This window comes from Anoplophora glabripennis, unplaced genomic scaffold, assembly GCF_000390285.2.
Source record: "Anoplophora glabripennis isolate ALB-LARVAE unplaced genomic scaffold, Agla_2.0 scaffold5, whole genome shotgun sequence".
Taxonomy (NCBI): domain Eukaryota; kingdom Metazoa; phylum Arthropoda; class Insecta; order Coleoptera; family Cerambycidae; genus Anoplophora; species Anoplophora glabripennis.
This window is the reverse complement of record NW_019416525.1, coordinates 2,965,188-2,979,910: the sequence shown is the minus strand read 5'-3', so window position 1 is coordinate 2,979,910 and position 14,723 is coordinate 2,965,188. Positions and strand designations below refer to the sequence as shown.

The 14,723-nt window shown below is 33.6% G+C and overlaps 1 protein-coding gene across 11 annotated transcripts in view; it reads right to left on the bottom strand.

The window, feature by feature from the left end:
- LOC108906797 (latrophilin Cirl) overlaps window positions 1-14,723 on the bottom strand; it is a 95,715-nt gene that overhangs the window by 57,693 nt on the left and 23,299 nt on the right. For 7 of the 11 annotated variants that reach the window (XM_018710163.1, XM_018710162.1, XM_018710170.1 and 4 more), the window contains exon 1: window positions 8,407-8,575. The exons of 3 other annotated variants lie outside the window; for them this stretch is intronic. In XM_018710163.1, the coding sequence (XP_018565679.1) occupies window positions 8,407-8,418 (12 nt within the window). In that variant the 5' untranslated portion in view covers window positions 8,419-8,575. Of the gene's footprint in view, window positions 1-8,406; window positions 8,576-13,769; window positions 14,043-14,723 lie in introns of those variants that run through there. One more of the 11 variants, XM_018710167.1, reaches the window with a different exon arrangement.

Sequence of the window (14,723 nt, the reverse complement as noted above, 5' to 3'; positions counted from 1 at the left end):
AAACTCAGATAAAATAGGTATTTTTTTTAAATTTTTGCAATTTTGAAAATGTTCCGGAGCTCGCCCGGATCTAGGAATCTACACTTTTATTATGCGAGTTGTACTGAATATTATTCCAGCAAAAATTAGCTTGCCCCCTCTTCATTCAAGAAATGGGATATTTCGACAGATCCGACCTGATTCATTTAAAAAATGATGTTTTTCCACAGTTTTTTGACGTTTTTATGCAATAACTTTTAAACAATTTATACGATTTTAATCTATCTGGCAGGTCTTTTTATAGCGCATATTTCGCCTGTTCAAAACTTTTCTCTAAATTCGGTAGTTTTTGCCAATATATTGGAAAAACTGATTGTCGACCCAAATTGACTCGCGAGATGAGACACCTTTTCTCCTGCACATCCCAACAATAACGGACGTCAATTCATCGATGCTCAAATATTATAGCGACGCGACTAAATCTGTTACCAAGTACTATCAAATAATTTTCTTACTTACGGTCAGATCAGAAGTGAATGAATCCGACATAAAATTTATTTAAATTTAAAATAGGTGGAACCTGTTATATCAACAGCTGCTGTTTGAAGTTATCGACAGGGCGTAGCACACAACTCGACGGGAGGAAATTTTACACGAAAATAATGAGCGGCGTACAAGGTGGACAAAAAAAAATGGGGACCCTTCGACCGAACCAACTTATTACGATTAATTGTTCAGCTCCAGAAATTTGTTTACCGCATATCAATGGACATTCATTAGAATACGGGAATATGTAGGTATAAGATTTTAGACCACCTATTAGACAATATCCGAGGGTCAATTTATAGCGTCCTTCGTTAGAGTACAACAACATTAATAATTCGTAAACACAACTCCGGACGTTTGGAACTACAAACATTTTTTTAATTGCGCTTAAATCATATTCCTTACATCTGTTGACAACCGAATGGTGAATGTGAATGGATTAGAAGACCGTTATTTGACGACGGCGTCACGACCCACGCGGCCGATGTTACAATTTTTTAAGGGTTTTATGGACACATTAATCCTATGTCTAATTTACGAGCTCCCGTCTCTCGACAGACGCCCGCTTTCCTTCCCAAAATAATAAATAAACAAAACAACACGGTGTGAAAAAAGTTAACCAACTATACGTCCGAAATAATTCACAAGAAACTGTTCGTATATCGAGAAACAACATTATCTAAATGAGACGCATCGAATCGGATATACGCAGGTGAGGAACTGAACGAATTTGTTTTTTTTGGAAGCCACTTTATCATCGAGGTACCGTAAATGCAATTGAACCATAATTCCAAGAATTAAAGCACGCGTTTTTAATAAAAAAAAAGCCACCGTGCCAAATACCAGGCGAAATGGTTCTTAGCTCGCAACTCTATTTAATGAAATTTCTCGAAGTATAACGAACATTGTAATTGTTTAATTAGTAACGGAATGAAGTGGGTAGAGGCTTAGAATAGTAATAGGGAAGTGCGGAGGTTTGTTTATTTTGCGGTAGTGAACGAAGGGGGTTCGGAATTATGCCGCGGCAACGGATGTTATTCGAATCGGACGAGATGGTCACCCTGTAGACGTATGCAAAACGGCTGAATGAACGCAGACACGCAATATTATAAATTTTATTATCAAAACATTGTGTCGCCTTGTCCTCATTTACAAAAATCCTATATATAGTACGGGAAAGCTTTGTACGACATCGAAAAAAATAATTGATCCCTTTACGCCGAATCTGTTTCCAGTTGTAGATGTTACCGATAACGCAAAACAGAAACCCGTGGTTGTTTCCATTTTAACACTTGTTCGTAACACAGGAACAATGACGGAATACGTGTTTTCCTTCTACGTTACGGTGGGTTTAGTCCAGGAAAGTTAGACATAAAAAGACGGAATACTACGAGATTTTATTACAGAAAAGTGTAGGTTCTGACATCAGAAAAAATATGTCATACACGCAACCACCAGCAAGATACAGCGTTTTGAGACATAGACATACAGGGTGTTTGTAAATAAGTGCGAAATATTTTAGGAGGTAGATGCCGAAATTATTTTGTGAAAAAAGTTTATAGTTCGTTAAATTTTAATTTTAATTTATTTTTATTTATTATTTCAGAGTTTTAACCATATTCACTCGAAATTTGAAAAACGCTTTGGAGGGATAAATGTGCATTTTTTGAGGTAATTCGAATATTTCTACTTGCACCAGTGGCGTTCGTGCGAGAATGCCACCTTTTCTAATAAAAAAAAAATGGTACGCCACTGACTTTTCCCGTTTTGATGTTTTATTAGCCGCACGCCATCAATTCTGAATGAAATTGGTCTCTTCAATTATTTTCGTAGGATGCACCGTTTTGAGGAAAGACCCCTTAAAATCCACCAAAGAATACGAGGTTTCATTTTTGGTCACCATTTGTGTACCACCCTGTATACATGATTTTTCGCGTTTTTACTGTCAATGTCTCAATGAAGACGCAATATTTCCAAAAAATGTTTCAAATAAAAGTTGTACAAAATGAAATTTTCTACAAAATTGCTCCTATGAAAAATTTCGATTTCCCCAATAATTTTCCTGTACATTTTTTAAATGAAATACAGATTATGTGAAAATTAAGGATTTGGAGCTAAAATAATGGTCAATTCACTTTTCAAAAACAAATGTGAAGTAGAGACAAGAAAATTGCGGAAAATTCTTGGAAAACCTTGTACAGTTTTCCGAGGTTTTAATATTTATGAGCATCAAACGTATCATTTTATAAGTTTTCGAGGATGTATATTACGAATTAATTATGCGGTTTTTAATATTTTCCAGGAAAATCTGTTTTCTTTGAAATTTTTTTGTGAAGAAGTTTTACATAAGAAACCTAGACATGGAAGTCCATAGAAAATTGTTAAAAATAATAAAAAAAATGCTGCTTTTAAGTACAAATAAATATAAAGAATATTATATTGATATAATTTTTTTATATATTTTATTATTATATTTATTTTTACTATACCTTTGCAGCTCCAGAAAATTTCTTTGCTATCGCCTCCAAATTTAAATTTACAATTTCATTATATTACAATTCAACATATTTAAAAATGTCATTTACGTTTTTGTTGTGGGTTTGTGGATTTATGAGAAAAATGCGAAAATTGATCAAAAATAAAAAAAAACTAAGACTTTTTTAGCAGTGAAATCGTTCAAATCACATAGATACTACTTTGACACTTTCAAAGAACACAGATTTCCCTATAATTATCGCCTATGGACAATAAAATAACGTGAAATGCAGCCGAGATATGGATAATTACAATAAACGTAGGTTTACCTGTTAAAAGAATAGGAAAATTTTAAAATCAAATAGCGTGTACTAAAAATTAAAGTGGAGAGCTGAAATTTGGTGCGAATTTTTTTCCAATGTTTAGATCAATATTTCGTCAATAGAACGAAACAAAAGAAATGTACGTGTCAAACGAAGCACCCTATGCGATATACAGTATGGTACAAATAAATGGAATAAATCATAAATCGGTGACTTTGGACAAAAATCCTGAATCAGGTCAATTTTTATCCTAAAATTATGTAACAGTGAAAACGTCATCTACATATATTTTAAAATATAAATGAAGGTCATAGAACAGCTCCTTTGAAAGGTCTTTATCGAACCATATCGACAAGTATAGTGGCAATTTCAGAATTTTTGTGCAAAGTCACCGATTCACGTACTGTACCCTTCAATTGTATCATACTGTATATTCGCAATGCCGAGAAAATGAGCGAAACACCGTCGGCGGATCCTTTCGGCGAAAATCGATTGCCCATTATTTATTTGAATTTTTCGTTACACTAAAAATAAATTACATTCTTTTTGGGGCATAAATCAGGGCCCAAGAAAGCATGCTCTGGGGTAAGCTTAACCGATCAGATCCAATATGTCCGTGCTGTACCTGGAAATTACTTTTTTTTCGGGGGAACTGTACTTGCATGGACCATTAGGCGCTATTACATCCAATGGTTTTCTGTTTATAACGCAAGGCCTTCGTTATTTTGATTTACGCGCCATGTAATTTTTACATAAAATCAACTTTATTACGTATCACGGCTATTGAGGCTCCGAAAGTTCGGCGAATTTTTATATGTACGCGGTGGGTCAATTTCTGCTCTTTCTCGGAGAGATCGTTATTTTTTTGCTCATCATGGAAATGATTCAATTAGAAAAATAATTGTATTTAATTACATTTAACCCCTTCAATCGCGCAATGTTGGTTGCCTACACTCGACAGTCACGTGGGTTGTAATCATTCATGAAACCCTGTATATATTACAATTTCTATAAATATCTGGGTGGGATCTATTTGTAGCCGCCATAATTTCAATTTTAGAAAATTAATTACTAACCTGTCTTGTGTAGAAAATAAGTCCGTTCGAGAATCGATTATATTGAATATTTAATTAAAGTTACTTTTTATTGGATCACCTCGTATATTTTTAGAAAATAAATTACACTTATTAGGTATATTTTGCAAATCTGCATGTTCGGGTGGTTTAGATTAACATTTGGAATAAAGTAAAACTACAAGTGGTGGTAACAGAATTGAACCATTTGGCTTTTTAATGACGAATTTAAAGTTTTTCATTCGAAGTAAACAAGGCAGTTGCATCGGGAGTTACAAAAATTAATTATAATTTTACAATTTGGATAAAAAGTAAACTAATCGTACTTTCGAAGTTTTAATTGAATCCGTTGTAAAACAGCGGATATTGCTCGCATATTCTACATTTTTCATTAGCGGAAATATGCGTACGCGAGCGCATTTCATTCGATTAGGTACATGCGGGTCTCGGTACGAAATATCAAAGAGTGCTTGGCTCAGAACGATTTTCAAGTCACTCACGAAATCTATGAAAGTTCCGTCTGAAACCCCGTAGTATATTTGTCCACGAAATGGTTTAACACAATGAAACCGTGGGCTTTCTGCAGAGTCATTCATTCTCTTTGGTAACTGGTCCTTTTAACTCAAGCATTTCTGTTTTTGAAGTCACACTCTCTCAAGAGTTATTGTATTAATTTTATTACAGCGACTATAATACTTCTTTTATATTACATATTTAATTTCTGTCCATTGAAAAAGTACCTTTATTGTGTGTAGTTTAGCCAATTTGATTCGCTTCAAAACACGTATTAATATAATAATAACCTTTATTGTTTCAAATGAATACACATCTGTACGGCGAGGGTTTGGCCGCTGCGCCAACTATTACATAAACTCTTTTAACAAAAAGAACACACCAACCACGCCATTTTACTTACTACCCGCGGAAGATTTTATTGCCCAATTTTAAATTTATCACCTCCGCATTTATGATCCGGCATTATATCCTCTTTCTCCGGCGGTACATCGCTAATTTCAAAAAATATTCCCTAGAAACAAATAAGCCTCCCATAAATTCCATTTATTTCCCTCTCATGTATTACTTAACCATTAACAGGGGATTCAAAAAAAAAACGAATTTAAAATGCCCCTTCTCCCCGGCACAATAAAAAAATTATGAAAAGCAAATTACTTCCTCAGCTTTGTTTCCAGTTATGACACTCGTATGTTCTTTATTTATACTAAAAATGTCCCCTGCACGTCCAAGAAAGTTAATTACAATCGGTTGTCAAAATTGTAAATCCGAAAGATAGGTAAATTTATTCAGAAGTGCAGCAAATGTCTAAGGAATGGATATAAACGTTTTTATTTATATTTCAAAACGTCTTTAAACGAAATAAGACATAATTCTAATGCAGAAAGTTATTACAATGGATTATAAATAGTTCGAAAGGTAAACGAATTCATTCAGAAGTGTAGTAAATGTCAAAGGAATGGATACAAACGTTTTTGTTTATATTCCAAAATGTTTTTAGATGGAATAAGAGATAATTTTCATGTAGACAGTTATTACAATGGATTATGAACAGTTAGGAAGGTAAGCGAATTTATTCAGAAGTGTGGTAAATATTTTCAGACGTAACTAAAAAACGAAACATCTAATTAAGCCCGTATAAAAACTGCCGACTTTGTGATGTTCGTCAGTGTAAATCTTTTACGTCATATTTTTTACATATAACCTGGTTAAAGCAGTCTGGATTTCAATACGTTTCCCTGGGATTTTTAACTCGCCCACCGGGAATCTTGTTATTACATTCATTAGCAGGATTTAAACATAATATCAAAAGTATAATACATTAGTCCCAATTTAATTTTAAATTAAAATCGGAAAGGAGTTTGCCGAATTTTTTAATTAAGTCTGACGGGGTATTACAAGTTAAATAAAACAGGGTTCTTCTTTAACGTCAAGGCATATTTTTTTCAATAGGCTTACACGCGACGGGAATAATAATAAGGAAAAATACGATTCGAAACGGAGTTGTTTTCTTTATTCGGCTCCGGCAAAATATTTGATTGTCGTTTGCGAAATTTACATAGGAAAGCTATATATTTTATTTTATGGTGATAGCGGATTACAAATTTAATGCAATGTTTGACTCTGATCGAACGCGAACAAACGACTTCAAACGCCGTTTTCACATACTAGGTGGACAAATAAAAATTTACGGCCCCGATGATATTTTTATAGCTCCATAAACGTTACAATTCGAAATGCCGCCGTTTGCCATTCGAAAATAATCGAAAATGCTCGCTCTGCCAGATACAGATTCAAGCCCAATTGACTCATTGTTGTGCACTCAAATTTAAGATTGTTTCCATCAAACACTGTTTGAATCATATCCCAAGATAAGACCATGTAATAAAGTAACAAGCTTTGAAATTCATTTACGGTAATTATCTCTATTCTCGGAATATTTATTCAGGTAGATTAATGGTTTATGATGGTAGGCTGAAAGAATTTCAATGACTTAGAAAGTTAAAACTTATTTTTCCAAGAGTTACAGTCGTATTCCCGTATATAACAATGTGCAACTAATTAACTACACCTTCTTTGATTTCTGTTAATTATAACATTAAACGTCGTGAAAAATGAATAATAAAGCACAAAAGACGTAGTTGTAGAAACTTTAATAACCACAAAGTATAAACGTCTAGTAATTTGACCTGGCAACTTTCTTCATAAACTCGATTTTATACTTCAGAGCTTACTTACAATGGAAAATAATTTAGGTCATAGTTGCTTTATGAACATTATAAAAACTAAGAGAATTAACGAAGTTATACGATGTTTAAATACGAAACGTCGTTAAGCGGATATATTGAAAATGAAAAAAGTTAGGGAATCGGCAATAATGATTTTATTACAACGCCGTTTTTATAGACGTTTATATACCTTCTCCAATAAACCATAAATTCGCCGTTATTGAAATTTCAAATCAACTCGAGTGTAACAAAATATGAAATGTATTTTGTGGGGTTATATTAAAACATCGCTAATGCCAGTTGATTAAGGATAAAAACTTGTAAAAAACGTTTTATATCGTGCAAGTAACAGAAAATGTTCCTAAAGCTATTACAGCGGGTTATAAATATAAAAATGATTCAAAAGGTACGTGAAATTAATCAGAAGTGTACCAATTCCTTTGTGGAGTCGTTTTCACACTAAAAACTGATAAAATATAACAATTTCAGTTGCCCCCATTAATTAGTAAATTTTGAAAACCAACTTTCTCGAAGCAATCAGTATGATGTGAAACGTGAAACTATTAATTAGTTAATTATGAAAGTAAGTCATTATTAATTATTATTATAGGCTAATGGTTTTCACGGTCGACTTCTTGTGCCCGCTGTGTAGAAAATTACCCTTTTCTCAATACGTATGTTTTATAACTAATAGCTGATTTCGTCCATAAAAATAGTTTTAGTAAGTGTAGAGGCAGGAGCGAGATTGCAGTATTAGCTTATAACACAACTTAATTTTCGACAGCATTCGCGTATCGAGAACACGTTTGGAAGGAACCCCGTTCGTAGTAATTTCGCATGTTCCACAAAAAAAGAAACAACGCCCCAAAAATTCACTCCTTTCGCATCTAAAGTGGAACAATTAGTCATACTTGAAAACTTTAGGCTATGATTAACGCCCAAATTCACGAAAATCGACGGCTAAGAACGTAAGCAAAAAGGAGAAAAAAAATCCGGTTCGACGGACCACCCGGTTCTCTTATATTTGCTAGTCATTATAACGCGACCGAGGGTATAATCTACGGGCGCTTTCCAAGTTTGAGAAACATATTAATTTAACTCGCGTGAAAAAAAAAAAGCGCTAATGTTAATATAATTGTTTATGGCGCTGCGGCACTACGGACGCGCAAAATCGTTGAATATTTACAATTAAATCAGAAGCACAGTTACCCGCGACGTTTAAGCACCTCGCAGTGCAATCCACCGGTAGCAATAAAACAATAAACTTACTCTTATGGGCATGGCAATCTAGGTTATCCATTATACTAATAAAATCGTTTCACCAAGCCGCGTCACAGAACAAAACACAACCACGAATTTCGCGAAATATACGCCAAATATTACGACGGGATACAGATAAGCGCAGCACCACTGGTTGAGTCAGCTCGAGCAACGGGCTGCTGCTATGGCATGCCTTGGTTGAAGAAAGTGCAGATGGTATGCATGTTGTACCGAAAGAAGTACAGCGCCCTCACGTGGAGGGAATGCGACTCGTACCCATCACTAATCTACCTGCATCCTGGAGTTTTATTTTTTGCATTTTCTATATTCATGCGCTCGCCGCTCGACGAAATAGTTCGGATCCGATGCTCCGATGTGACGACGGGATAGAACAATCGCCTCAAAAATTCAGATCAAAAAGGAACAACTCGGGCGCTGCATACTTTACCTCACTTTCCAATTTCCAGGGCTCGGGAAAAAAAACAAGCGTAATATTCCTCCTGTTACACCCTGCCACAGCCCGCTTAGATGTCTTAGAAAGGTACATTAAATATTTATTAATGGTGGCGTAAGGCGCGGGAAATCGAGGTTATGTCCGAGTACAATAGGAGCGAAACTGGATTCAGTCGCAGTTTCTCGTGAAATTGTACGGAGAAAAAAATGTTCTGCATAACTAAAGGGCCATTAAAATTACTAACAAGTGAATATATATTTCAATGAGACTTTAAATTGCCGTGTAATAATCCAGAACAGATTTTAAAGAATGTCTACACGGGCTTCGTCCACTTGACACTAGATTAACTAATTTTTTCACAATAGAAAATATAAGTATGATCTCGATGACTTGCGGATAATTTTTAAAGGAAATTTAATGGCGAGTAAGACGTTGAAAAAGTGCTTTCCCATGGCTGTGTAAAAATTGACAGTTGCGAGACGCGCACGCCTCACCTGCAGCAACAATAAAAAGTCGCTTCCCATAATTAATTTTGATCAAATGCGTACGAGGCATTAACCAGCACGAACGGCTCTTAAGCTTGCTTCACACCGACAGGCGACTACACTTTTTCGTAATTAATAACTAACAATTAAAGTGACCGAGAAAATAACTCTCTACGACACGTCAGATTTTTTAAGTCTTCGGTAAAATGCCTACAAGTCAAAAATTGTTCAGGTTTTGAAATTTCATATCGGCAGGTCGTTGTATATTTGGCTGCTTTTATAAAGGTTTTGGGCACTTTTATATTTTGGTAATTTTTATATAAATAAACTATATATAACAGCTCAAAAAAATTAGCATATTTTTTTTTTAGTTAAGAGTAAATCTGACAAAGCCAGCGTTTTCAGCGAGTTCGAAAACGTTTGTTTGACTGCTTTTATAAAGGTTTTGGGCACTTTTATATTTTGGTAATTTTTATATAAATAAACTATATATAACAGCTCAAAAAAATTAGCATATTTTTTTTTTAGTTAAGAGTAAATCTGACAAAGCCAGCGTTTTCAGCGAGTTCGAAAACGTTTGTTTGACTGCTTTTATAAAGGTTTTGGGCACTTTTATATTTTGGTAATTTTTATATAAATAAACTATATATAACAGCTCAAAAAAATTAGCATATTTTTTTTTTAGTTAAGAGTAAATCTGACAAAGCCAGCGTTTTCAGCGAGTTCGAAAACGTTTGTTTGACTGCTTTTATAAAGGTTTTGGGCACTTTTATATTTTGGTAATTTTTATATAAATAAACTATATATAACAGCTCAAAAAAATTAGCATATTTTTTTTTTAGTTAAGAGTAAATCTGACAAAGCCAGCGTTTTCAGCGAGTTCGAAAACGTTTGTTTGACTGCTTTTATAAAGGTTTTGGGCACTTTTATATTTTGGTAATTTTTATATAAATAAACTATATATAACAGCTCAAAAAAATTAGCATATTTTTTTTTTAGTTAAGAGTAAATCTGACAAAGCCAGCGTTTTCAGCGAGTTCGAAAACGTTTGTTTGACTGCTTTTATAAAGGTTTTGGGCACTTTTATATTTTGGTAATTTTTATATAAATAAACTATATATAACAGCTCAAAAAAATTAGCATATTTTTTTTTTAGTTAAGAGTAAATCTGACAAAGCCAGCGTTTTCAGCGAGTTCGAAAACGTTTGTTTGACTGCTTTTATAAAGGTTTTGGGCACTTTTATATTTTGGTAATTTTTATATAAATAAACTATAATATAGCTGAAGAAAATTAGCATAAAAATTTTTTTTAGTTACAGTAAATCTGACAAAACCAGCGTTTTCAGCGAGTTCGAAAACGTTATGTTTGGCTGCTTTTATAAAGGTTTTGGGCACTTTTATATTTTGGTAATTTTTATATAAATAAACTATATATAACATAGCTAAGAAAATTAGCACAAATTTTTTTTTTAGTTAGAGTAAATCTGACAAAACCAGCGTTTTCAGCGAGTTCGAAAACGTATGTTTGGCTGCTTTTATAAAGGTTTTGGGCACTTTTATATTTTGGTAATTTTTATATAAATAAACTATATAGCTAAGAAAATTAACACAATTTTTTTTTTTTTTTAGTTAAGAGTAAATCTGACAACCAGCGTTTTCAGCGAGTTCAAAAACGTATTTCTGGCTGCTTTTATAAAGGTTTTGGGCACTTATATTTTGGTAATTTTTATATAAATAAACTATATACAGGGTGTGTCAGGAATGTCAGGATTAAGTCGACAAACTTTAAGGAGATATTCCTCACATAAAAATAAGAAAAAATCAAGTATAATTTTTTTTCCAGAAACGCTTCATTTTCGAGGGCGTTAAATTTTTTTTAAAAAATTCGAATTTTTTAAATAACTTCTAAATGAAGAAGGCTATTTAAGCCAAATTTGGCATGACACATCTTCTTATAAGATACCATTTTTTCCATAGAAGTAGAAGTCCCGCAAGCAACCAGTGGCGGAGTTATGGGGACTCACTCATTAAATTATAAAAAAAAATAATACGGCCCTACTGAAAATAAAAAATGATACTGTTTTTAGATAGAACAGTTTGTTGATATTTTCAATTTTTATCCCATTATACAGGGTGACCAATTTGAAAAAATAAATAACATTTTATTTAATATTTTTGGACTACTACGATCTAATTTCGTGAAATTTCGTATCTGGGTTTTTTTTTGGGATGAGAAATTCGAAATTATCGACGATTTCGTTGTATCTTCTAGGGGGCGCCACAAACGACCATTAGGACTTCTTTTTTAATCCGGCCCTGCTAAGGATATGTGAAACAGTTCCATATTTTTTGTGTAGATCGCCATACTATGTACCAAATATAACAAAGTAATTGACGGAAACGAGATAACTAAAAAATGATGACACTAAGACGAGGCTAATAAACGAAAATCTTTCATTTATTTCGCGGTCTTCCTCGCAATAAAAGACATGTCGGACAATGTTGAGGTCAGTTTTTTATGTAGTCGTAACATGATTTTTACATTTCTCGCCAGCATACATAAAGCGGTCCGTCAATTTTATTTATTGCCATTTTTACAATGATTTGTAAGACCGAAAGCATTCGACATAATTAGAAACGTTGTCGCTCGCTTCGATTTACGTTAAAAAAAAATATATTTTTTTTTATTATTTCATCGATTATTTAAGGTTAATTTATCGAAGTGCGTGGACGACAATTTAAGGACGGCACTAGAGACGTTTTTATTAGGTATTAAATAAAAAATGCGGCCGGTGCATTTTTGTAAGTGGCTACCGAGCTGCCAACAGCATTTTTTTATGGTAAACACGAAAAGGTCGAATACAGTGATACATTTAGACTCTGTTCTGGAGGTAAGGAGCCCGAAGACCGGCCGTAAATCAACGGGGATTGTCAGTAGGCCGATTCCGTGTGTTTTGTGTTTCAGGTACGGCAAAAGCGTCGAACACACGATCTCGAGCCTGCAGTTTCGCCAGATATTAATCTATTTTTACATCAAACCCGCGTAATTACCGGCAGACACGCATCGGTTAATAATATTAATAATAATTTATTTCTCGTTAATTTAACAAATGACCATTTGCCCCCCGCACGGAAAATCGTTACGGCACTGCATTGTGCCGAGTTGCGCGCTTTTGAATGAAAATCAATTTTCGATCAGCGTCCAAGGACTTTTTTCTTTTTATCTTCCATCAATCGGCACAGCATAATCGCGCGACATAGTAAACAGGTGCCTACTACGCGAAGCTTCCAGCCCGATGTGAAAAAATAAGCTTAATTTTTAACGAAGGGTGTTATAAAATGTACGTACGTAATTAATTCGACGGAAAATATAATTAAATAAACGAAAAGTTACATGCCGCTTGCCAAGTATAGGGTGTGTTCTACATGATACAAAACGGTGATTTTTCACAATGTTTTCGTTATCTGATACACAACTACAACGTCGGAAAATAACCTAAAATTGATTCCAAGTGCCTAATATATTCCAGAAAATCCCACACCTCAACGTAACTTCATATAAAACAATCACACTGAAAAAAAGTATTTGTAAAAGTTTTAAATGGAATTATTTATTATTTGTAAATATATATAATTTAATTCAAATCATTTATAGTTTTGAAATTTATTATCTCGGACTTTAGCTACAATATCTCTTACAGTTCATCTTAAACTACAAACATATTTGTTTCAAAACTACCAGTTCCCTAAAATATATATTCATGTAGGAATTATTCAAGACAAATGTAGCATATTATAATCAAACTTACGTTTACTTGAAAGAAAATTGTAGCAGGTCACAGAATGGCGTAGGTGGGAAGTAGCACGATAGATGGAGCCACTTACGCTCTGTGTATACACATCTCCTTGCGAGTAACGACACTAAAGCAGCTGGATCGTTCAAAATACATAGTAATGAGCACCATCAAAACTATTCAATTTTGTACTGAACAAACGATACATTAATATACAATACAAAACATGTTTCTATAAAATCTATGTAGATTGTAGATCATAAAATTAAGAATAGAAATTATATTTCTGGGAGAAATTTAAAGTATTGAAATAAATAATTTTCTTGAAAGATGTTGTACATTTGAAGCAAAAAATCTCTTAAGTTTTTAACACTGACATCAACTCAAATAAAGTTAAAAATATTAATATTCGTTTTGTCACACTGAAAGAAATGGTTTCACTCAATTTTAAAAGCAATTCAAACAAATGCATTCAAACGAGGTTCTTGGATTATGGACTATAATATGCCCCAACTAGTACTATTTAACACAACAATATCTAAAAAATGCGAGGACTAATAAAACATATTTTTGAAAGAAACGTTTGGTTACGAGCACCGCAAAAAATGACGGAGGTTTAATAAATTTCAAGCTATTCACCTTTCCTGTGAGCAATCCTGTCAGGAACAAACTCCAATAATTTTTTTCTGAAAAGACCCCGTAATGTACTCACTGGAAAACGCTACGCCTTCTACAGTATCCCGATATCTCGACCGATTATCGGTGATTTAAGGTCCATCTCTCAACCTTAACGTCCTTTAGCCAAATTATTGTATATCTGGTGAATCATGCGGACGTAAGTTCGAATTTTATGAGACTCGTTCTTACACAGATGGCTATTTGGGAAAACGAACGTCAGCGAACCACAATACACACTCGCATTTAACTAATCGACCATTCGAAAACCGTTTTGAATCATATTCTCCTGACTCACCGCTTATCTTTATTGCACAGTGTTTTTAAACAACGGTTAATAAATCAGTGGAATAATTATGAAAATATAGCAATTGAGTAATAAAGCAGTAGCGATTTTCCAGGAAATGTATGCGGTTTCGGATTTTCAAATGAAACAGAAGACGTGAGGAAACATACACTGTGAAACGAAAAATCTACGGAGTTTCAATTCTTCATATGCAACGAGATAAATACAAAAATAAACATAAAATGTAACTAATAAGTAAGATAATATTAAAGCTGTTGAATGGTGACACGCAAAAAAAAATCGGAAACATCCGTGAATTAAAAATAATTTTTTTTTTATTTATTCTACGGTTCTCAAGGAAACCCTTCAATTATCATGAAATATTAAAACAGTTTTACTTTTTTTTTGTAATGCAACTAAGCGATCCCATTTATTAGGGTGATCAATACACCTGAATAATACATGGCAATCGATAAGCATATTTACTTTTACATTTTACATTCGACTGATAAACAGTTTACGTTTCTATATTACAGGTGAACACATTATTTTTTTTCGATCGATATCGGGCATTGCATAACAACTAATGCGCTAACTACTTTCTCTGGAGACCTCCGAGACCTTTCAGGTAG